The sequence below is a fragment of the Penaeus vannamei genome, chromosome 12 (genome assembly GCF_042767895.1).
Source record: "Penaeus vannamei isolate JL-2024 chromosome 12, ASM4276789v1, whole genome shotgun sequence".
Taxonomy (NCBI): Eukaryota; Metazoa; Arthropoda; class Malacostraca; order Decapoda; family Penaeidae; genus Penaeus; species Penaeus vannamei.
Genome location: NC_091560.1, coordinates 4,934,481 through 4,957,507, shown reverse-complemented (window position 1 = coordinate 4,957,507; position 23,027 = coordinate 4,934,481). Strand labels below are relative to the sequence as shown.

The following is a 23,027-nucleotide window of genomic DNA, read 5'->3' as shown; positions in this document are numbered from 1 at the left end:
GACAATAAGGGTGGAAGAGATAGAGGAACATTATTCGGCCTGTGTTCGGTTTTTGTTCATATGAACGGGTTGGATCTGTGTCTGATGTTCTAACTGTTATTCAGATGTTGGGACAATAAGGGTTGGGGAGGTAGAGGAACGTTATTTGTCCTATGTTCGGTTTTTGTTCACATGAACAGGTTGGATCTGTGGCTGATGTCCTTACTGTTATTCAGATGGAAAAAGAAGGGTGGAAGAGGGAGATGAACGTTATTTGTCCTGTGTTCGGTTTTTGTTCAGCTGAACAGGTTGGATTTGTGTCTAATATCTGTGCTAATACACTGCATAATCGTGAAATATTCTGGAAATTGCTGTTTATATCAAGTTTGAGTACATGGATGCGATGATGAAACGTTTCCTGAAACTTATCATAACAATACGTTTTCTTTCTCTTTTAGAAAAGTTTGTTTAAGTCAGAGTTTGCGCTGGACCTGTATAGCTTATAAAAATATGTTTCCTGACCTCCTTGACCCCTTCCGCACGCGCTGTGACCTTGACCCTTGCCGCTACTGACCTGAGTTGCGCCAGCCAGCAGAAGGCCTCCTCGTCCGTGACCCCGCGATCAATGAGCTCCTTGAGGACGTCCCTGGCGTACACCGCGGACAGGATGAGGACGGAGAGGGCGTGGCGAGAGGGCGAGGGCGTGAGGCGTGACCCGGCGCCCACTCTCCCCGAAGAGGGCGGAGTGCGGGGCGACGCGTCCGAGGCGGCGGACGAGGGGGGCGAGGCGGCGGGCGTGCGCGAGGACTGCCTGCCGCTGTCCAGGTGCGTCTTCCGGAGCGCCGCGACGATCGTGTGGACCTCGCCCTGGGGAAGAGGAGACTGAGGATTCGAGAAATGATGATGGTCGCTGGGTATCAGACTGAGCGGGAAGTTCAATAGATATTTTGTCTGTCTACACGCTATTGCGAAATGGCCATTACGGTATTTACACCACAGGAGCCGAAATATGAGAGATAGCGCCCTAAGATAAGAATTAAAAGATAAAAAGAATAAAGTAAACGTAAAAGTAAATAAGGCATCTTCACACGAAATCCTGAGCCGCACCTCGACCCTCGTCAGGCACTCCCGCAGAGCCTGAGTGCCGCCGCAGATGGCCTGGTGAACCTCCGCCGTCCAGAACACGTGGCGCACCGTCAGCGTCACCTGCAGGGGCCACGGAGGCACGATGCTCTCCAGATCCCGCCCCCCGCCTCCGCCCCCACGCCGGGTCCACTTCTCCACGCCGGAACAGGTCTTCATCTTGAGGGTGTTGGTCATGGCCTCTTGGAACTGGAGGAATGGAAGGGCAGTCTTACTTTCCCCGGCGATAATATTCTCTTTTCGAAGGAAACGGGGAAGATATCACACCAGCTATAGATATAAAAATCCTCCATTTGATTTGGAAGAAAACGGGAAAATATTACACCGAATATAAATGCCAACCGATTCAAGTTGATTAATCAAGCTATCTGATGAATAAAGAAAACAGACCAGTGAGCTCCTGCCTCCAGTCAATCCAAGGAAAATAAAAACTAAAAGAATATTCAATATTTGGAATGAATAAAGACAAAGAGGAGGGGTTAGCTCGGAAGCTGCCAACTAGGAATTTCATCAAAGCAAAGTGGGGCAACCTGTGTTAAACTACCTTGCGCTAATTTGAGCCTTACCTGCAGCAGCCAGTGTTCGATGCTCTGTCGGGCCTGCGACGCGGGTAGCTTCTTCAGGAGGCTGATGGTCTCTCCTTCCTTACTGGAAACGGCGTATATAGCGTCCTGCTCGTCCAGGAGGAGTGCGTGGACGCCGTCGAAGCACTTCCTGATGTGGTCCTGCAGCCGCGCCGCCTCCGTCTCACACAGCAGCGCCGTCAGCTCCTCGTTGGATAGGAAGTACAACCTGCAAGGACGACGTGGTAGTCCTTGGGAGGGATTCTGCGTTCTCGGGAGATGGCTGGCTTGGTGTGTTGGCACGCGACTCGTAAATGTAATGCTAACCAATGATGGTGGATATACCCTGAGCATACAAACGTTTCTAAGGTGCCAAATACACCAAAGAGTGTAAAAATGCATACAGTCTCTTCATGGACCTCCTACAGTAAAGGACAATTCCATAATATAGCTTCATCTAACCATACTCCGATACGAAAGGTAATGAAACACGCCTCACTTCCTCCCAAGTAAACAAACAAACACCACACACACACACACACACACACACACACACACACACACACACACACACACACACACACAACATGACCCGCATTCGTATAAATCCCCACACTCGCCCTCCTTTCTTGTCCTCCCCGACGACCCACCTGGGGAAGACGCGCCGTTTGCTGTCGAGGTAAGTGTGGACGGCCTTCTGGATGACGGCGAAGTTCTGGAGACACGACCTCACCTCCTTCAGCGTCTTCTCGTCGGCCACTACGTCGAGGAGTCGTTCTGAGGAGACGGTCTTGTCCATCACAGACACCCACTTCAGGTCGACTTCCTGAGAGAGGGAGGTGCGTCTTATTATATAAGGTGTTTGCATTTTACTTGAGTTGGTAAAAAGTCTTTGTTGGGCAGATTAAGAAGAAAGAGAAAAGGACTGAGACAAAGAGAGATAGAGAAAAAGGGAGGGAGAGGGAGGGAGAGGGAGGGAGGGAGGGAAGGAGGGAAGGAGGGAAGGAGGGAAGGAGGGAAGGAGGGAGGGAGGGAGGGAGGGAGGGAGGGAGGGAGGGAGGGAGGGAGGGAGAGAGAGAGAGAGAGAGAGAGAGAGAGAGAGAGAAGAGAAAGAGAGAGACAGAGAGAGAGAGAGAGAGAAAGAAAGAGAGAGAGAGAGAGGAAGAGAGAGAGAGAGAGAGAGAGAGAGAGGAAGAGAGAGAGAGAGAGAGAGGAAGAGAGAGAAAGAGAGAGAGAGAGAGAGAAAGAAAGAAAGAAAGAAATTGAGAGAGAGAGAGAGAGAAAGAAAGAGAGAGAGAGAGAAAGAGAGAAAGTAAGAAAGAAATGACCCAAATAACATACAAAGACTAAAAGAGCAGAGGACAACACTTACACAAAAAGAATCACAAAAATTATACAAAAAAGACAAAGGCCCTATAACAGATGGTGAATAGATGGCTGACCTTGAAAAGCTGATTCTCGTCAGGCAGTTGGTGAGGGATGTCAGGAGTCGAAAAGATGGGCGTCAATTCCACCCATATCGTCTGCACCTGAGGACGTGCGTGAAAGACTGATCTAAAACACATATAAATTTCTGTGATTTCATATCATGTGCGTCCCTTTAATTATCTTTTTATTATAAATTTCTGTAATTTCATATCATTTGCGTCCCTTCAATTATTTTCATTAGAAGATAATGTGTTTTTGATATACATAAATGGATTTGAATCTCCCTATGTATAGATATTATTTTCAATTATTTTCATTAGAAGATAATTTGCTTTTGATATACATAAATGAACCTGAATATCCCTATGTAATTATTTTTATACGAAATTTACATAAACACTGTACCTTCATCCACACTGTGAGAGCTTCGTGTACCATTCGCAATGTTGCTTCCCAGACTTTCACGTCATCTGCAGGGAGCGAGGTTAGAAAGAGACTATCGTATTATCCTTGTGTATTCGGTTGGTCATTCACTTCAATATATGATGTTTCTATCCATAATGTGTGTATTTTTTATGTATTTATGGGTAGAGTCCCGTCTAGAAGTTCTGAGGCAACCCGTAGCTCATAAACTGTACAATAGGGTTCCTGCCTTACTTCATCCTAAGTAAACAAACAAGCATAACAAACAAACACATACACACACACACACACACACACACACACACACACACACACACACACACACACACACACACGCACACGCACACGCACACACACACACACAACCGTGGAGAGCAATTGTCGGCATAAAAAAGTTTTTTTTCCTGTTATGAAATGAAAGCTTGCATGGAAAGTACAGGAAAATTTAATATTCGCTCATAATTTCCCTTAAGTTCAGGCGCGGTGGTGTAGTGAAGTTGCCCGAGTTGCCAAACGTCATTTCAAGTTCAGAAATAGCTTTCGCACCATGTAATGAAAGTCGCAGTTACACTTTGTTCATCATATGAAGTATGTCGTAGTTTCTGGGTTAAAAAAGCACTTCTGCTCTTTGTACATAGCGGGTTACATAACATACTTTGTACATAACACGTTAATAATTTCTGTTCTTTGTACATAACGGGTCACTGGCCAGATGGTAGTTGGTATGTGAACGCTAAAAGATCCCACTCAAAAATGAAGAACCTGTCACAAACATGTTAAGAAATGCCTCTGTGAATCCACGTCATGTCTTGCAAGGATGTATAGCAATCCAGGATCTTCAGTATTGCTTATATGAGATATTTTCTACATTGTTTATATAAAGTTCACACAAAGTCTTGGTGAAAAAAACTAGCCAATATCACACTCGCTTTTCCAAAACTTGAAAAAAATTGTATGTGAATATAACCTTTACGAAGTAGGTCGTCAGCGTAAAACAAAGCGAAAGCTGTAATAATATTTATGTACCATTTACCCGGAATGGATCAGGAACTGCAGTGGGAACTGTACGTATATATTTGTAAGCATAATAACATAGTACGGAAAGGTTCTACACACATATCCTGAAACGCATGTACTTACATCTGAACACACACACACACAAACACACACACACACACACACAAACACACACACACACACACACACACACAAACACACACATACACGTGAGTATACATTAATCCAAGGTGTCTCATTTCAGGAAAGGAGGAACTGGCAACTCACCCCAGACTCTGGAGCAATCCGATTCGACAAACATCTTTTAATTATTCAAATCAGCTGACACCAGATACTTACATCCAAACAAATTTTGCCTTTTAAGAACATGCACACCTTTTCTTCATGATTTTATTAAAATTTTATTCAAACACACACATTTTCTTTAAGAATTTACTGAAATTATCTCGTAGTCTGAATCCAAACCAAAAGAAGCTCGCCCCCCCACCCCCCCACCTTCATAAGATACTTACATCCACACAAATTTTGCCTTTTAAGAACATACACACCTTTTCTTCATGATTTTATCGACATCCTCTCGCAGTCTGAGTCCAATACAGGAGCTCGCCCCCCCCCCCCCCCCCACCTTCATAAGATACTTACACCCACACAAATTTTGCCTTTTAAGAACATACAAACCTTTTCTTTAAGAATTTACTCAAATTCTCTCGGAGTCTGAATCCAATACAACAGAAGCTCGCCCCCCCCCCCTCCCCCACCTTCATCAGATACTTACACCCACACAAATTTTGCCTTTCAAGAACATACACACCTTTTCTTTAAGAATTTACTCAAATTCTCTCGGAGTCTGAATCCAATACAACAGAAGCTCGCCCCCCCCCCCCCACCTTCATCAGATACTTACACCCACACAAATTTTGCCTTTCAAGAACATACACACCTTTTCTTTAAGAATTTACTCAAATTCCTCGGAGTCTGAATCCAATACAGGAGCCCGCCCCCCTCCCCCCACCCCCACCTTCATAAGATATTTACATCCACACAAATTTTGCCTTTTAAGAACATACACACCTTTTCTTCATGATTTTATCGACATCCCCTCGGAGTCTGAATCCAATACAGGAGCTCCCCCCCCCCCACCACCACCACCACCTTCATAAGATACTTACACCCACACAAATTTTGCCTTTTAAGAATATACAAACCTTTTCTTTAAGAATTTACTCAAATTCTCTCGCAGTCTGAATACAATACAGGAGCTCGCCCCCCTCCCCCCACCCCCACCTTCATAAGATACTTGCACCCACACAAATTTTGCCTTTTAAGAACATACACACCTTTTCTTCATGATTTTATCGACACCCCCCCCCCCCTTCTTACCTACAAAGGGCCCAACGAAGGGAGAATTTTTGATGGTGTGCGTCGTGATGAGGTGCTCCTCCGCCAGCTCCCTCACCTCCTCCAGCCCGGCGAGGACCTGCACGCCGACGTCCCTGTAGGAGGGGGTGAAGGGCCGAGAATTACTGATTTTGTGCTTGGTTGTGAAGGCGTTCGCGTGAAGGGACGTTCTTTCAAGCACTATTTTTTTTTGTCGTTTTGGGAGGGACGGGGTTGTGGATGTCGTATTAATGTATGTTGTAAGGACTTGACTTACAGATAGAAGTTTTATAAAGTTGTCATCTAAAGTGGAAGTTTCGGAGAATAGTCATAATCGTACAGGTTTTCAAGAAGTATTATATCAATAAACATAAAAGAAAACAGGTAAAATAAAATAAAAAAATATCTAAAACAACAGATATAAATAAAAACAAAGAAAGCAAACGAAAAAATACAACAAAACGAAACAGGAATCCACAACGAAGGGAAATACATCTAAAACAATAAATATAAACAAAAACAAAGAAAGCAAACAAAAAACAAACAAACGAAACAGGAATCCACAACGAAGGGAAATACATCTAAAACAATAAATATAAACAAAAGCAAAGAAAGCAAACGAAAAATACAAAAAAAAAAAAAAAAACAGGAATCCACAACGAAGGGAAATAAATCTAAAACAATAGATATAAAATTTAAACAAAGAAAGCAAACGAAAAATAAAATAAAACGAAACAGGAATCCACAACGAAGGGAAATACATCTAAAACAATAGATATAAATAAAAGCAAAGAAAGCAAACGAGAAAAACAACAAAACGGAACAGGAATCCACAACGAAGGTAAATAAATCTAAAACAATAAATATAAACAAAATCAAAGAAAGCAAACGAAAAAAATACAACAAAACGAAACAGGAATCCACAACGAAGGGAAATACATCTAAAACAATAAATATAAATAAAAGCAAACGAGAAAAACAACAAAACGAAACAGGAATCCACAACGAAAGGAAATAAATCTAAAACAATAGATATAAACAAAAACAAAGAAAGCAAACGAAAAAAACAACAAAACGAAACAGGAATCCACAACGAAGGGAAATACATCTAAAACAATAGATATAAAATTTAAACAAAGAAAGCAAACGAAAAATAAAATAAAACGAAACAGGAATCCACAACAAAAATCCATCTAAAACAATAATTATAAATAAAATCAAACGAAAAATACAACAACACGAAACAGGAATCCACAACGAAACGACCGTATCGCCGCCTGATCCACTCACGGATTCTGGGCGAAGGAGAGCCGCGCTGACTCCCAGGCGCCCTTCATGTTGACCAGCGATAATTCCAGGTTGTATTCCCTCGAGGCGCCGCTGCTCACCACCTCGAACTCCTTCAGCAGTCCTCCGAGGTCCATCTGCACCACCTTCCGCAGGCTGGGACGAGGAGAGAGGGAGGGAGGGAGGGAGGGAGGGAGGGGAATGTGAGGGGGATATGAGTGGGGGAATCCTCTTTCGAAAGGTGTTGTGTGGTACTGTAGTGAGGGGAGGCGGCTGTACGTCTAAACAATGGGTTTGTTGTCTCTCTCGGAGCTTTGTATGTGTTTGTCCGTTTGTTTTCTTGGCGGTGGTGGTAGTGATGTATTTATGAACGAGATGTGTATGTATATGTGCGTGCTTTTGTTGGTATATGTATGAGCTTACGTATGTGTACGTGGTGGTGTATGCATATGAACATCCATATATGTGCATGTGTATAGTGTGCACACGCTTCGTATAGGAACGAGCATGAGCAAATTTGTGCTTTTGTGTGTTTATATTTGTACTTTCTACATTTATCTCTGTATTTCAATAAACCTATATTTACAATCATCATCCCTTGCCCTGCACCCCGCCCGCACCCGCACCCACCCTCACCTGGTGCCAGCATTGGGCGTGATGTCGAATCCCGCCGCCTTGTTGAGGTTCTCCCAGTGCCTGGCCCTCAGCCCCTTGTTGCACAGCACGGACACGAGGGGCAGGTGCTCCTTGAAGCCCTTGATCTGGTTGAGGGCGAGCGCGCACACCCTTAGCGGCCCCGGCAGGTTATCTGGATTAGGGTCGTCCAAGTTCATGCGGGCCTTCCTCGGGTCGCCCTCCAGCGCCTGCTGCTTGAACTTCATCTTGAAGGCCTTCCGGAGGCGGAACAGCTCCCTGGAGGCGATAAGGGGGCGATAAGGGAGCAGTTCGAGGCAGGAGGACAAGCGGCTGGGGTCAGGGAGTGTCCGAAATGTCGCATGAGATTCAGGCTACAGGATATTGTGCATCATATATATACAATTGTCCTCGATCGATCGGGCTCAGCAGATGACTTAATATAATGGAAGTATATACAAGGTTACGAGGGGGAAAATTATGGAATATCAGGCGGAGGAAAAAGAGTAAGAAATAGGAAGCCATTATGGATCAGCGTTTAGAACATAACACGTGAGGAATTTATTTTAGGGAGCATTTTAGGAGAAATTCAACGCTTCAATCTTTATATATCGGAATATTGTTTAAAATGAAGAAAAAAAAGGAGAAAGAGAAACGAAAAAGAAAAGCTGTCTTAGAAATGAACAAAGGAAAATTATTTCGCAATAGACAATTAAACGAAAATATTAACAGATAATTATACCAGAATTTAGAAAAATATATATTCTTTAAAGACAAGATTAGAATGAGAAGCACAAGGGAAAATATGCAACAGTCTATCAAGACAAGTAGATAGCTCTCGGCAGAAGGTCTCTCAGAACAATGAACAAAGGCAAGGGAACAAGAGCAAAATCGATGGACAAAAGAACATAAGGAAAATCAAAGGACAAGCGAAAGAAAACGGGAACCAGAAGAAACAACAATTATCAAGCGAAAGAAAACGGGAACCAGAAGGAACACCATTAGATAAGTGAAAGAAAACGGGAACCAGAATGAAAATCAATGGACAAGCGAAAGAAAACAGGAACCAGAAGGAAAATCGATGGACAAGCGAAAGAAAACGGGAAACAGAAGGAACACCAATAGACAAGCGAAAGAAAACGGGAACCAGAAGAAGCAACAATTATCAAGCGAAAGAAAACGGGAACCAAAAGAAACACCATTGGACAAGCGAAAGAAAACGGGAACCAGAAGGAAAATCAAAGGACAAACGAAAGAAAACGGGAACCAGAAGGAAAATCAATGTACAAGCGAAAGAAAACGGGAACCAGAAGGAAAATCAAAGGATAAGCGAAAGAAAACGGGAACCAGAAGGAAAGTCAAAGGACAAGCGAAAGAAAACGGGAACCAGAAGGAACACCAATAGACAAGCGAAAGAAAATGGGAACCAGAAGGAACACCAATAGACAAGCGAAAGAAAACGGGAACCAGAAGGAAAATCAAAGGACAAGCGAAAGAAAACGGGAACCAGAAGGAACACCAATAGACAAGCGAAAGAAAATGGGAACCAGAAGGAACACCAATAGACAAGCGAAAGAAAACGGGAACCAGAAGGAACACCAATAGACAAGCGAAAGAAAACGGGAACCAGAAGGAACACCAATAGACAAGCGAAAGAAAACGGGAACCAGAAGGAACACCAATAGACAAGCGAAAGAAAACGGGAACCAGAAGGAAAATCAAAGGACAATCGAAAGAAAACGGGAACCAGAAGGAAAATCAAAGGGCAAACGAAAGAAATCGGGAACCAGAAGGGAAATCAAAGGGCAAGCGAAAGAAAACGGGAACCAGAAGAAACACCAATAGACAAGCGAAAGAAAACGGGAACTAGAAGAAACTTCAATAGACAAGCGAAAGAAAACGGGAACCAGAAGAAACACCAATAGACAGGTGAAAGAAAACGGGAACCAGAAGGAACACCAATAGACAAGCGAAAGAAAACGGGAACCAAAAGGAACACCAGTGAACAATTCCACAAAAACGAGGATGGATTCAAGTGATTTCCTCTATTAAAGATAAAAAGAGAATTATTTTTTGTTTAAAAAAGTGGAAAACCCAATTTTGTTATTTTTTTCACTTCAAGCCAGACACCATATTCGCAAGCAATTAATCATTTCGAAAGCAGATTGCATCGCCGATAAATCTAGATAATTGAATAGTAATAACAACTTGAATAATAGTAATAAAAGTGATAACGATTATAATTTAATAAAAAAATAACGATAATAACAATAATAATAAAAAAATAATGTTGTTAACAATTGCATAATAAGAATTATGGTATTAATGACAATAAGAGCAATTAAGGCAATAATAATAATAATAAAAAAATCTTAATGATACTGATTATGATGACGATGTTAATTTTTTTTTTTATTATTGCTGCTGCTGCTGATGATGATAGTGATAATTATACTAAAGTTGATAATGATGATGATTATAATAATAATAATAATCATAATAATAATAAAAGCTATCAACAACAACAATTATAATAATAATGAAAATAACACCAACAATAATGAAAATAATAATAACAATGATAGCAACAACAACAATAATAATGAAGAAACGAAAATCATGAACGCAGCACCAAGAACTTCCAAAAAAGGTCTTGAATCCAGCAGCCGACAGGAAAGCGAACTCGATGGCATGCCAGAGAGAAAACGGGAACCAGAAGGAAAATATAAGGACAAGCGAAAGAAAACGGGAACCAGAAGGGAAATCAAAGGACAAGCGAAAGAAAACGGGAACCAGAAAGAACACTAATGGACAGGCGAAAGAAAACGGGAAATAGAAGGAAAATCAAAGGACAAGCGAAAGAAAACGGGAAATAGAAGGAAAATCAAAGGACAAGCGAAAGAAAACGGGAACCAGAAGGAAAATCGATGGACAAGCGAAAGAAAACGGGAAATAGAAGGAAAATCAGTAGACAAGCGAAAGAAAACGGGACCAGAAGGGAAATCAAAGGACAAGAGAAAGAAAACGGGACCAGAAGGGAAATCAAAGGACAAGAGAAAGAAAACGGGAACCAGAAGGGAAATCAAAGGACAAGCGAAAGAAAACGGGAACCAGAAGGAAAATCAAAGGACAAGCGAAAGAAAACGGGACCAGAAGGGAAATCAAAGGACAAGAGAAAGAAAACGGGAACCAGAAGGGAAATCAAAGGACAAGCGAAAGAAAACGGGAACCAGAAGGGAAATCAAAGGACAAGCGAAAGAAAACAGGAACCAGAAGGAAAATCAAAGGACAAGAGAAAGAAAACGGGAACCAGAAGGAAAGTCAAAGGACAAGCGAAAGAAAACGGGAACCAGAAGGAAAATCAAAGGGCAAGCGAAAGAAAACGGGAACCAGAAGGAAAATCAATGGACAAGCGAAAGAAAACGGGATCCAGAAGGAAAATCAAAAGGCAAGCGAAAGAAAACGGGAACCAGAAGGAAAGTCAAAGGACAAGCGAAAGAAAACGGGAACCAGAAGGAACACCAATGAACAATTCCACAAAAACGGGGACGGGTTCAAGTGATTTCCTCTATTAAAGATAAAAAGAAAATTATATTTTGTTTGAAAAAAGTGGAAACGAAAACCCAATTTTGCTATTTTTTTCACTTCAAGCCAGACACCATATTCGCAAGCAATTAATCATTTCGAAAGCAGATTGCATCGCCGATAAACCTAGATAATTGAATAGTAATAACAACTTGAATAATAGTAATAAAAGTGATAACGATTATAATTAAAAAAACAAAAAATAACGATAATAATAAGAATGATAAAAGAGCAATGATATTGGTAACAATTGCATAATAAGAATTATGGTATTAATGACAATAAGAACAATTAAGGCAATAATACAAAAAAAAAAAAAAAATCTTAATGATACTGATTATAATGATGACGATGATAATGATTTTTTCAATATTGCTGCTGCTGATGATGATGATAGTGAAAATTTATACCAAAGATAATAATGATGATGATGATAATAATAATAATAATCATCATAATAATAATAAAAGCTATCAACAACAACAACAATAATAATGAAAATAACACCAACAATAATGAAAACAATAATAATAACAATGATAGCAACAACAACAATAATAATGAAGAAACGAAAATCATGAACGCAGCACCAAGAACTTCCAAAAAAGGTCTTGAATCCAGCAGCCGACAGGAAAGCGAACTCGATGGCATGCCAGAGAGAAAACGGGAACCAGAAGGAAAATCAAAGGACAAGCGAAAGAAAACGGGAACCAGAAGGGAAATCAAAGGACAAGCGAAAGAAAACGGGAACCAGAAAGAACACTAATGGACAGGCGAAAGAAAACGGGAAATAGAAGGAAAATCAAAGGACAAGCGAAAGAAAACGGGAAATAGAAGGAAAATCAAAGGACAAGCGAAAGAAAACGGGAACCAGAAGGAAAATCGATGGACAAGCGAAAGAAAACGGGAAATAGAAGGAAAATCAGTAGACAAGCGAAAGAAAACGGGACCAGAAGGGAAATCAAAGGACAAGAGAAAGAAAACGGGAACCAGAAGGAAAACCAAAGGACAAGCGAAAGAAAACGGGAACCAGAAGGAAAATCAAAAGGACAAGCGAAAGAAAACGGGAACCAGAGGGGAAATCAAGGGACGAGCGAAAGAAAACGGGAACCGGAAGGAAAATCAAAGGACAAGCGAAAGAAAACGGGAACCAGAAGGGAAATCAAAGGACAAGCGAAAGAAAACGGGAACCAGAAGGAAAATCAAAGGACAAGCGAAAGAAAACGGGAACCAGAAGGAAAATCAAAGGACAAGCGAAAGAAAACGGAAACCAGAAGGAAAATCAAAGGACAAGCGAAAGAAAACGGGAACCAGAAGGAAAATCAATGGACAAGCGAAAGAAAACGGGAACAAGAAGGAAAATCAAAGGACACGCGAAAGAAAACGGGAATCAGAAGGGAAATCAAAGGACAAGCGAAAGAAAACGGGAACCAGAAGAAAAATCAAAGGACAAGCGAAAGAAAACGGGAACCAGAAGGGAAATCAAAGGATAAGCGAAAGAAAACGGGAACCAGAAGGAAAATCAAAGGACAAGTGAAAGAAAACGGGAACCAGAAGGGAAATCAAAGGATAAGCGAAAGAAAACGGGAACCAGAAGGGAAATCAATGGACAAGCAAAAGAAAACGGGAATCAGAAGGAAAATCAAAGGACAAGCGAAAGAAAACGGGAACCAGAAGGAAAATCAAAGGATAAGCGAAAGAAAACGGGAACCAGAAGGAAATCAAAGGACAAGCGAAAGAAAACGGGAACCAGAAGGAAAATCAATGGACAAGCGAAAGAAAACGGGAACCAGAAGGAAAAACAATGGATAAGCGAAAGAAAACGGGAACCAGAAGGGAAATCAAAGGACAAGCAAAAGAAAACGGGAACCAGAAGGGAAATCAAAGGACAAGCAAAAGAAAACGGGAACCAGAAGGGAAATCAAAGGACAAGCGAAAGAAAACGGGAACCAGAAGGAGAATCAATGGACAAGCAAAAGAAAACGGGAACCAGAAGGAAAATCAAAGGACAAGCGAAAGAAAACGGGAACCAGAAGGAAAATCAAAGGACAAGCGAAAGAAACCGGGAACCAGAAGGGAAATCAAAGGACAAGCGAAAGAAAACGGGAACCAGAAGGAAAATCAAAGGATAAGCGAAAGAAAACGGGAACCAGAAGGAAAATCAATGGACAAGCGAAAGAAAACGGGAACCAGAAGGAAAATCGATGGACAAGAGAAAGAAAACGGGAACCAGAAGGAAAATCAAAGGACAAGCGAAAGAAAACGGGAACCAGAAGGAAAATCGATGGACAAGAGAAAGAAAACGGGGACCAGAAGGAAAATCAAAGGATAACCGAAAGAAAACGGGAACCAGAAGGAAAATCAATGGACAAGCGAAAGAAAACGGGAACCAGAAGGAAAATCAAAGGACAAGCGAAAGAAAACGGGAACCAGAAGGAAAATCAAAGGACAAGCGAAAGAAAACGGGAACCAAAAGGAACACCAATAAACAAGCGAAAGAAAACGGGAACCAGAAGAAACACCAATAGACAAGCGAAAGAAAGCGGGAACCAGAAGGAAAATCAAAGGACAAGCGAAAGAAAACGGGAAACAGAATGAAAATCAAAGGACAAGTGAAAGAAAACGGGAACCAGAAGGAAAATCGATGGACAAGCGAAAGAAAACGGGAACCAGATCGAAAATCAATGGACAAGCAAAAGAAAACGGGAACCGGAAGGAAAATCAAAGGACAAGCGAAAGAAAATGGGATCCTGAAGAAAAATTAAAGAACAAGCGAAAGAAAACGGGAACCTGAAGGAAAATTAAAGGACAAGCGAAAGAAAACGGGAACCAGAAGGGAAATCAAAGGACAAGCGAAAGAAAACGGGAACCAGAAGGGAAATCAAAGGATAAGCGAAAGAAAACGGGAACCAGAAGGAACACCACTGGACAGGCGAAAGAAAACGGGAACCAGAAAGAACACCAATGGACAGGCGAAAGAAAACGGGAACCAGAAGGAACGCCATTGGACAAGCGAATTAAAACGGGAACTATTCTAGACAAAATAAAATACCGCTCTGTGGCGTCGGGAGATGTACGCTCTCTGCAGGACACGGGGAAGCAAAAACAAAAAAAGGAACTACAGCTTAACTTTGTACAGGCTACACATGTGGTACGGAGACTTCATACAATATATAATACATGAGTATACATTAATAGTGTTTCATCTCGAGAAAGGAGAAACTGGCAACTGATCTCTAACTCTGGAACAATCTGATTCGACAAATATCTCTTTATTATTGTAATCAGCTGACACTTGATACAAATATTTACACAAGTTTTGCATTTTTAGAAGTTATATTCATTTTCTTAATGATTTTTTATTTTTTCTGCTTATGTTTTAGTATTTATTTGTTTGTTTATCTTTGTTCTTTAAGGTGACGCAGCGAATCGGTGTCCTACAGAGCCCAGAGTGAGTTGCCAGTTTTCCTTTTTTTGCACATTTTATAGAGTAACTCTGCGAAAAAAAAATATTGGACGAGACAAAATTACATACAGCAGACTGATGTCTATTATTCAAGACCCATTGACATTTTTTTGCATAAATATTTAACATCAAAAGAGAACAGAATATGATATCGTTATGGTTTCCGTTTAATATAGTTTGATATAATATTTATGTTTAATAGACAATGATTATGTTTGTGTATTATAGATATTATTTTTACTAAATGCTTTTAATTTCTACTATCATTTAGGGTGTTAGAGAACATTTTATGTCAGATATGTGCTAAATAATGCGACTTTAACATAGACTTTCTGCTTATACAGTGAATTTAGCCCTGAAATAATCACACAGGAGTATATTAGTAACAGTTAGTTATTCTCCTTAATAAAATACAAATGGTATAATTAATAACGGATCATTTCTAAAACTGCATCTTCGTCTTGAACATTTTGTATGTTTAATGTTTCGTTATAGGTTACTCTTCCCGTCTTGCCCTTTAGAAAACTTTTTTTTCCTGTTCTGATAAATGACTGTGCTAATGTATTTGTTATAATGATATAATGACTAAAACCCTCTCTTTACCTTGATATTTGTCCAATCCCCTCATGTCACTTCTTTCTGTAAGCTAATTTTCGTGGTTGATCGTGACAATTATCAGAAAATATATAAATGAGAATGAATAACTATCAAGGAAAGATATAAAAATGACGCTTTTCCATGAAATGGCATATAACCTGTAAGGAATTTTTGATTAAATATAATGCAATTCTGGTGAAGGTCACATCACTTATTCAGTTATCGATTTAACTAATATACTTAACTTTTACACTTTTATTATTCATAAGTATCATTTGACTTATTCCGCATAATTTATGGAATTCATCAGAAGTCAGTTTCTCTCCATATTCATACACTCACATCCACTCTACCCTCGCGTCTCTAACGTCAACATACATACTTCGTTGCCCTTCACTCTATACCCATGATTACTCAACTCATTTCGCTATGTTATTCCCACCTGTCCGATCCCCTCACCTGGACATTTCCCTTTAGTGTCATTGCCCTTTCACTCCTGTTATTCCCTCTCTACTCCCCTCACGTGGCTATTTCTCTGATACCAGCCGATTCCCCTCACTAGAGAGAATTCCCCTAATTAATGCACTCTCTTCTGCTCCGTCACCGCTGTTGCTAATTAATTCTTACTTGATTAGTCCCTTATACACTTAGCGGGCCACTCAACTCATATGGTAATTCATTATTGTAGATTTATTTAACTCATCTGCTTCCTGTCACTCGTGTGCCTTTTCCCTTGCCTATTTCCTAGCAGTCACTTTTCACTGATCATCTCTTGTCATCTATTCATTCACCTTATCTCTCTATTTCTTATCACCTGCCCATTCACCTCCCTTGCCCTAAATCGTCGCTTGTCCATTCCCTGTCACCTGTTCATCCACCTCACCTGCCCATTCCTTGCCACCTGTCCGTGTACCTACCCTGCCCGTTCATCTACTCTGCCCATTCCCTTCCACCTATTCATTCACCTACTCTGCCCATTCCCTTCCACCTATTCATTCACCTCCCCTACCCATTCCCTATCACCTATTTATCACCCTACCGATCCCCTATCACTCTCGACTATTCATTTACCTCCCATTCTCTATCACCTCCCTTTTTTCTCCTTATCGATCCCCTATCACTCTCACCTATTCATTCACCTCCCAATCTCTATCACCTCCCATTTTATCACCTTATCGATCCCCTATCCCTCATTCACCTCATTCTCTCTTCCTCGCCACCTCCCCCTCCCCTTTCCCCCTCACCTCGCCAACTCCTCGGTCTCGACGTCGATGAATTCCGGGTCGAGGCTCGTGAAGTCGCCATCCATCCAGTGCTTCTCGTACTTCCGCCACTTCATGACCAGGGTGAAGAGCTCGTCGTAGGGCACGAGGCACTCCTGGAGGGTAGAAGAAGGGCGGTTCGATCTTTTTTTCTTTTTTTTTTATCCATATCGGGTCAAAGGTCAGTGTGTTTTTTGTGTGTTGGGTCAATTGGGTCAGTGTAGGATTTCATGTTGTTTTTTGTTTGGTTGTTTTTTTCCCCTGTGTTGACCGAGCTAATATAATTTCTCTATTTATTGAGATATATTAACTGCACTAATGTATCGGTAATTATGTAATGCTTTATTCATATTTCGTTTTAGTAAGATATAAAAGTTTTGATGGGATACAGCATTTTTTAAGCCAGCAAAAATCATATTATTAAACAATGCATAGCTTATCACATCCAAGTTATATAAATAAGAAAAATGATTATAAATATTATAAAATCATATTATAAATATTATAAAACGCACCTTGAGCTCTGACAGGAGAGGGAAAGAGGAGAGCTGGAATTTGAAGAGAGCTTCCTCCTGGTTGACCCACGACACCAGGGTGCTCACCTTCTCCAGACGCCCTTCGAGTTTTCTCACTTCCTGAAGACGGACATGATGCGAAAAATATATTTGTGGGGGAAAAAACAATTGGGATTTTCTTTACTGGAAATAATGGGAAATTATCATCAAATTGTTACATATGTCCTTGTTGTCTACAACTACTACTTTTATCATCATCATTATGCTATTATTACCATGATTACCACTGTAAAATTATTTATAACAACTATTGTTAATGCTACTACTGCTACTAGTAATAATAAACTACACAACAACAATAATTATAATGATACTGATGATCATCATTACTATTATTACGATCATCACTTAGGCAAGAAATTTCCCTGCTTAAACCGCCCTGCAATTATCCCATTTACCAATACCATTATTTGCCTCCCTCCCTTTGTGTAATCTGTTATAGCTATTATAACAGATAAACATCTCATTCCCAAGACCCCTGCCACAGAGAAGACATACTATCATTTTTTTCATTAAAACGGAGAAAAAGAAAAAAGGAAAGAAAAAAAAAATACAGCAATCTCGTCCATTAGAATCCCGAAGAGTCTCGTACCCGGATGTATTTGTTTACATGCGCGACGTCGGACAGTTCCTCCAACTCAGTGACGAACTGCTGGATCCTTTCGAGGGTGTGGGACACTTCTCCCGCTCTCTCCACCAGCGTCTCTTCGAATTCTTGTTTCAGGTCCTCTAAAGACTGTTGAAGTGAAGAGCAATGAAGTGTAGTGGGTTAGTTATCGAAATATCGCTATTTTACAAGGATTTTGAAAGGAATAGCATGGCGTCAGTACAATGGCGTCGGTAGGTAGGACACAATTTTTTACATGTCTGGCAATTTCCACACATATCTAGGGACATATTTAAGGCGATTTAATCTTTTTACATGTCTGATAATTTCCATACACGTATTTATCCATAATCTCATCTACAGCTGCTAAACTCACCTCAACCGCGTGATCAACAACAGGCTTGAGTTTGGTAGGCCACGTTATAACGGCAGCGGTAGTGTTCAGGTCGTCTGGAGTCAGATGCACCACATCTAAAATTACCTGCAATCGAGTTTTTTTTTTCAATTAATCCATCATTTATTATCAATGGTTAGCACTGATAAGTAAAAAAAAAAAAAAAAAAAAAAAAAAAAAAAAAAAAAAAAAAAAAAAAAAAAAATATATATATATATATATATATATATATATATATATATATATATATAAGAAACTGAGATTCGAAAAGAATATAAGTAATTTTGTTCAAATGCGCCAAATCCAAAATCACCTGCAATCGATTTTTTTTTTTTTTTTTTTATGAATCCATCACTTATTATCAAGTGGCCTCACTGGTTGTCACTGATAAGTAAATATATATATATATATATATATATATATATATATATATATATATATATATATATATATATATATATATATATAAACAATTGAGATGCTTAAAATATTGGTAATTTTGAATAGGAGTCAGATGCACCACATCCAAAATCACCTGCAATCGAGGTTTTTCAATTAATTCATCACTTATTAAAGGGTTTCAATGGTTATCACTGATAAGTAAAAATATATAAGAAATTTTGATTTGGAGTCAAATCAGCAATCGATTTTTTTTTTCAAAATGAATTTATAAACATCATTCAGGGAGCTTCAATATAAGCGAAAAAATACATATAATTTTGAAGTTTAGTTTATGTTCGTGGTTTAAGTTTGATTTGCTAGCTCTAATCAAGTTTAGGTTTCATTCAGAACTGTAGGTCGTGTTTCGTTATGTGAGGCTAGAATTAGTTAATTACAAGTTAAATTAAGAGGAGAGTCCTGGGTATATTCATCAAAATCTTAGCACGATCAGATAAATGACGATGATGATGATGATGATGATGATGATGATGATGATGATGACGATGATGATGACGATGACGACGAAAACGATGAGAATTATAAGAATGCAAATAAAATAAAATAACATAACATATATAATGATACTCACAAACTCCCTTCCTCACCTTGAGCCTGGCCACCATCTCCTGCACCTCCTCAATCAGGCGGTGGATGGTGATCCTCCTCACTTCCTCCACGTATTCCATCAGCTTGAAGAGTTCGTCGGTCGAAGTCGGAGTCACTTGGATCCGTTTGTGAATCGTCTCGAACTGCTGATTCAGGCTTCGGAAAGAGAACAAAAGACGCTGGTTTTAGGGAATCGACGACGGGGAAAGCCATTCCAAACAGGATTAATTTATTCGTTATTAATTGTTCTCAGAAAAAAATAAATTGCTTAAGTTTACCCATATGGAAAACGAATTAATGCATGTTTAATTTACTCATTCCTAATTATTGTTTTAGGTACAGTAAATTGTTTTAAGTAATCGACGTGGAAAACAAGTAATTCATCAATTTAACTAAATCAAAGTTATAATAAATAATGCATTTACTCTAAATTTACGCCACTATCCCCGCAAGTAGGTTTACTTATCAGCTCCAACGATTTTTAGCTCACCTTTGTGTCGTCTCGCGGTGGTCAGCAATGAGTCTGTCCTTGAGAACGGACACGAAGGTCGAGGTCACGGACAAGAGGCTCTGCCGGAGGAACTTGTACTCCAGTCTGCAGAAGGGAAGGTCATGAGGAATAAAATAAGAGGCTACTTGTTCGTTCAGACAGCGCATTCCTTATAATAAGAATTTATGATAGATAATAATGTCATTTTTATTTATGGAAGTCTATGCCAAGTGGAATTAAACGAATTTAGTAAAAGATTTAAAGTTACACCAAAATGTATCACCATCTTTAATATCTACACACACGAGTAAATAAGTCAATCAATCACCAAACGCCATTTTTCTCAAAACAAAAATCCTACGTCAAAAATCACCTGAAGACAAAGAGCATGGCAGAAGTGGGCACGTGGCTGGCCTGTTCCACGTAAGAGGAGTAGTGGTGCACCTGCCCCGCATACTCCTCCAGCTGCGCGTCCTGCTGCAGAAACGCGTCCACCTCCTGCCTCACGCTCCCTTGCAGCACCGGCGCCCATTCCGTGGCTGTGAGAAGGTTGTGATGGCGTGTGAATCTGCCTTGCTAAGCATACTTTAGCCATGCAGGGAATCCTTGACCCGTACTTAAAAAAACAACAACTTTATTCGTAATATCTGTAGTAAGTATTACCTCTTTCTATCTCTACTTAGTCGACGTCTTAAAAAAAAAAAAAAAAAAAAAATATATATATATAATAATAATAATAATAATAATAATAATAATAATACCTATCTCTCTCCCTCTCTCTATATATAGAAAAATGCAGTCGAAACCCTAAAACCAAATTACTTTAAAGCCCAATGGAAGTTAACAACTGTCCAAAGCACAGCTCACTCAGATTGCCTCCTCTAAGTAAATTCTACATTTTAATTTGCCATCTGTTCTTCGAGTGCTGTCCTTGGGTTCTTTTAAAAGTACCTTGCTAATGACTCTGCTTCGAACCTTCTAATGGCACCATTTCCGCGTATTCCACGTGCCGTTTGATGTCGATGTGGCGAAATAAAGCAGAAACGGCTAAAGAATTGCTGCCTTTGTTGCTTCACGGTTAACCTAGAGCTTCTTGGCCTCACCCGGAACAACACGCCCCCGCACATCCCCTTCCCAAACGCACATATTTCAAATGACGCACACAAACTACCCAAACCGCCGCCAGAGTTACCGATCTGCGTGAGGAACTCGCCGGCCTTCTCGAATCGCCTCCTGATGTTGGCGCTGAGGCAAGACCGGAAGCTGTCCCACTGCGGCTCCGACAGCGTGACGACCAGCGTCTCTCGTCGCGGCTCCAGCGGCCTGAGCGGAGGAGCCACGTCCTCCTCTCCCGGAGGACCCATCGTCGCGGCTCGCTGCCTCCACTTCGGGACCTTCGGCGGCCGAGGCTCGTCCCACGTCCCGCGGTAGAGCTGCACACACTCGTCGAACTGGAGGGCACAGACGGAGGAGATTCGAGTTTTTCTCTCTTTTCTCTTTTATTTCATGCAGTCGGTTATGTATATATGGAAATGCATGATCCTCGTGACATGTAGAAAAAGTATGGAGGAGAATTAATACTTTATCTTTACTGTGCATGAAATGTATTAGACCAGCTTCGATTATATCTGCATCATAGATATATCAAATATGTAATATATCTGATATCGAAACCGCTCTCTTTCCTTGTGATAAGATATTCATTTTCATTCATACTTCTTCTACATAGGTCGCGATCAACACGGTTTATACTTTAAAAAATTATAATAATAAACAAAACATCTGAATCCCCCTGGATGAGTCGTGTTGTACCTCCTTGAAAAGATCCGTGAAGGCCGAGTAAAGCTCCGACTCGTCTGGGCGGAGACACACCTCGTTGTCCTCCAGCCCGAGGTAGAGCTTGAGTCGAGGCCCGACCCACGGCTCCTCCTCGCTCCCCAGCCACTTCAGCACGTCCTCGACACTTCGGATCAGCACTTCTTGGAGCTGTCAATAGGTCGAAGAGTTATTTTCGATTTATATTTTATTTTTATTTTACTTAGAAAATAACAAGCAATTCCCATGCTCCACTCACTTTGCCTCCCGAGTTATTTAGGATTTACAAACATTTTTTTCCCCTTCTTTCTCTTTATTCAATCAATAGTCTAGTTTGAAAATAACGCAGACACACACACACGTTAATATATATATATATATATATATATATATATATATATATATATATATATATATATATATATATCCCGGAGAAACTCAAACCAAAACAAGTCTGCGTACTCCTGCAACCGCTTTGTAGCAAAGAAATGAATAAGATTGAATATATTAAGAAAAAAAAAATAATTATCGTTGTATATCCTAACCCAGTTACAATCCAAATCACATTTAACTGAAACAAACCTTACTCTCTCGCTTTGAAAACATGATTCAATCTCACCCACACCTTTTTCCGTGTTCATACCCCCTCCTCCCCGCCCACCGACACCTTACCTTCGACGCCAGGAGGTTGTTGAAGGCGTGCATGACCGTCAGGCGCCGCGAGGGAGAGAGGTTGGTGGCGAGGGCGGCTTCCCTGATGGCCGAGAGCGACTCAGTGAACCAGGAGCTTCGAAGCCTCGCTCGCCCAGACCTCGCCGCCGCCCGCCACCGCGTGATCAGGACCGTCAGTTCCACGCCCTCGCCGCTGCCCATGCCCCTGGGGGTCGAGGTGGGTGTGGTGTGGTTATTGTTGTTGTTTCGTGTGGTTTGACGTTATTAGAGGGTGGGCGTTGTGGATGATGAGTCGAGGAGGTGGTGAAATGTATGTCAAAATTGTAAGATTGTTTGGAGATTGCTGTGGCTGACGAATCATGTGACTTGTAAGATTGATGTTGAATATACTGTTAGATAATGGAACGAAGGGAAGAACAGGGAAACGCGAATATATCGGAGGCTTTTCCGCGCCACTGTGAGGTAGATCCTCAAGACGTAGAAGCAAAAAAAAAAAAAAAAAAAAAAAAAAAAAAAAAAAAAAAAAAAAAAAAAAAAATGCAAAAAAAAAAAAAAAAAAAAACATATCCATGGGTCATTGTGCTCGTCCCTTCGTTATTTTCTTCGATAATTAATTTAATGAGATGTAATAATATTGGGGAGAGGTTTGCATTGGTCTGTGCGACGG

The 23,027-nt window shown here is 40.5% G+C and overlaps 1 protein-coding gene across 1 annotated transcript in view; it reads right to left on the bottom strand.

Moving 5' to 3' along the window:
* LOC113802260 (dynein axonemal heavy chain 7) overlaps positions 1 to 23,027 on the bottom strand; it is an 82,179-nt gene that overhangs the window by 53,855 nt on the left and 5,297 nt on the right. Inside the window, exons 7-25 of the mRNA XM_070127602.1 lie at positions 22,361 to 22,565; positions 21,686 to 21,859; positions 21,066 to 21,324; positions 20,247 to 20,412; positions 19,874 to 19,978; positions 19,383 to 19,539; positions 18,319 to 18,423; positions 17,928 to 18,071; positions 17,276 to 17,395; positions 16,743 to 16,876; positions 7,854 to 8,129; positions 7,221 to 7,373; positions 5,934 to 6,046; positions 3,519 to 3,583; positions 3,128 to 3,214; positions 2,336 to 2,511; positions 1,689 to 1,914; positions 1,087 to 1,311; positions 554 to 846 (exon numbers count right to left, since the gene is read on the bottom strand). Of these exons, the coding sequence (XP_069983703.1) occupies positions 554 to 846; positions 1,087 to 1,311; positions 1,689 to 1,914; positions 2,336 to 2,511; positions 3,128 to 3,214; positions 3,519 to 3,583; positions 5,934 to 6,046; positions 7,221 to 7,373; positions 7,854 to 8,129; positions 16,743 to 16,876; positions 17,276 to 17,395; positions 17,928 to 18,071; positions 18,319 to 18,423; positions 19,383 to 19,539; positions 19,874 to 19,978; positions 20,247 to 20,412; positions 21,066 to 21,324; positions 21,686 to 21,859; positions 22,361 to 22,565 (3,183 nt within the window). The remainder of the gene's footprint in view (positions 1 to 553; positions 847 to 1,086; positions 1,312 to 1,688; positions 1,915 to 2,335; positions 2,512 to 3,127; positions 3,215 to 3,518; positions 3,584 to 5,933; positions 6,047 to 7,220; positions 7,374 to 7,853; positions 8,130 to 16,742; positions 16,877 to 17,275; positions 17,396 to 17,927; positions 18,072 to 18,318; positions 18,424 to 19,382; positions 19,540 to 19,873; positions 19,979 to 20,246; positions 20,413 to 21,065; positions 21,325 to 21,685; positions 21,860 to 22,360; positions 22,566 to 23,027) is intronic.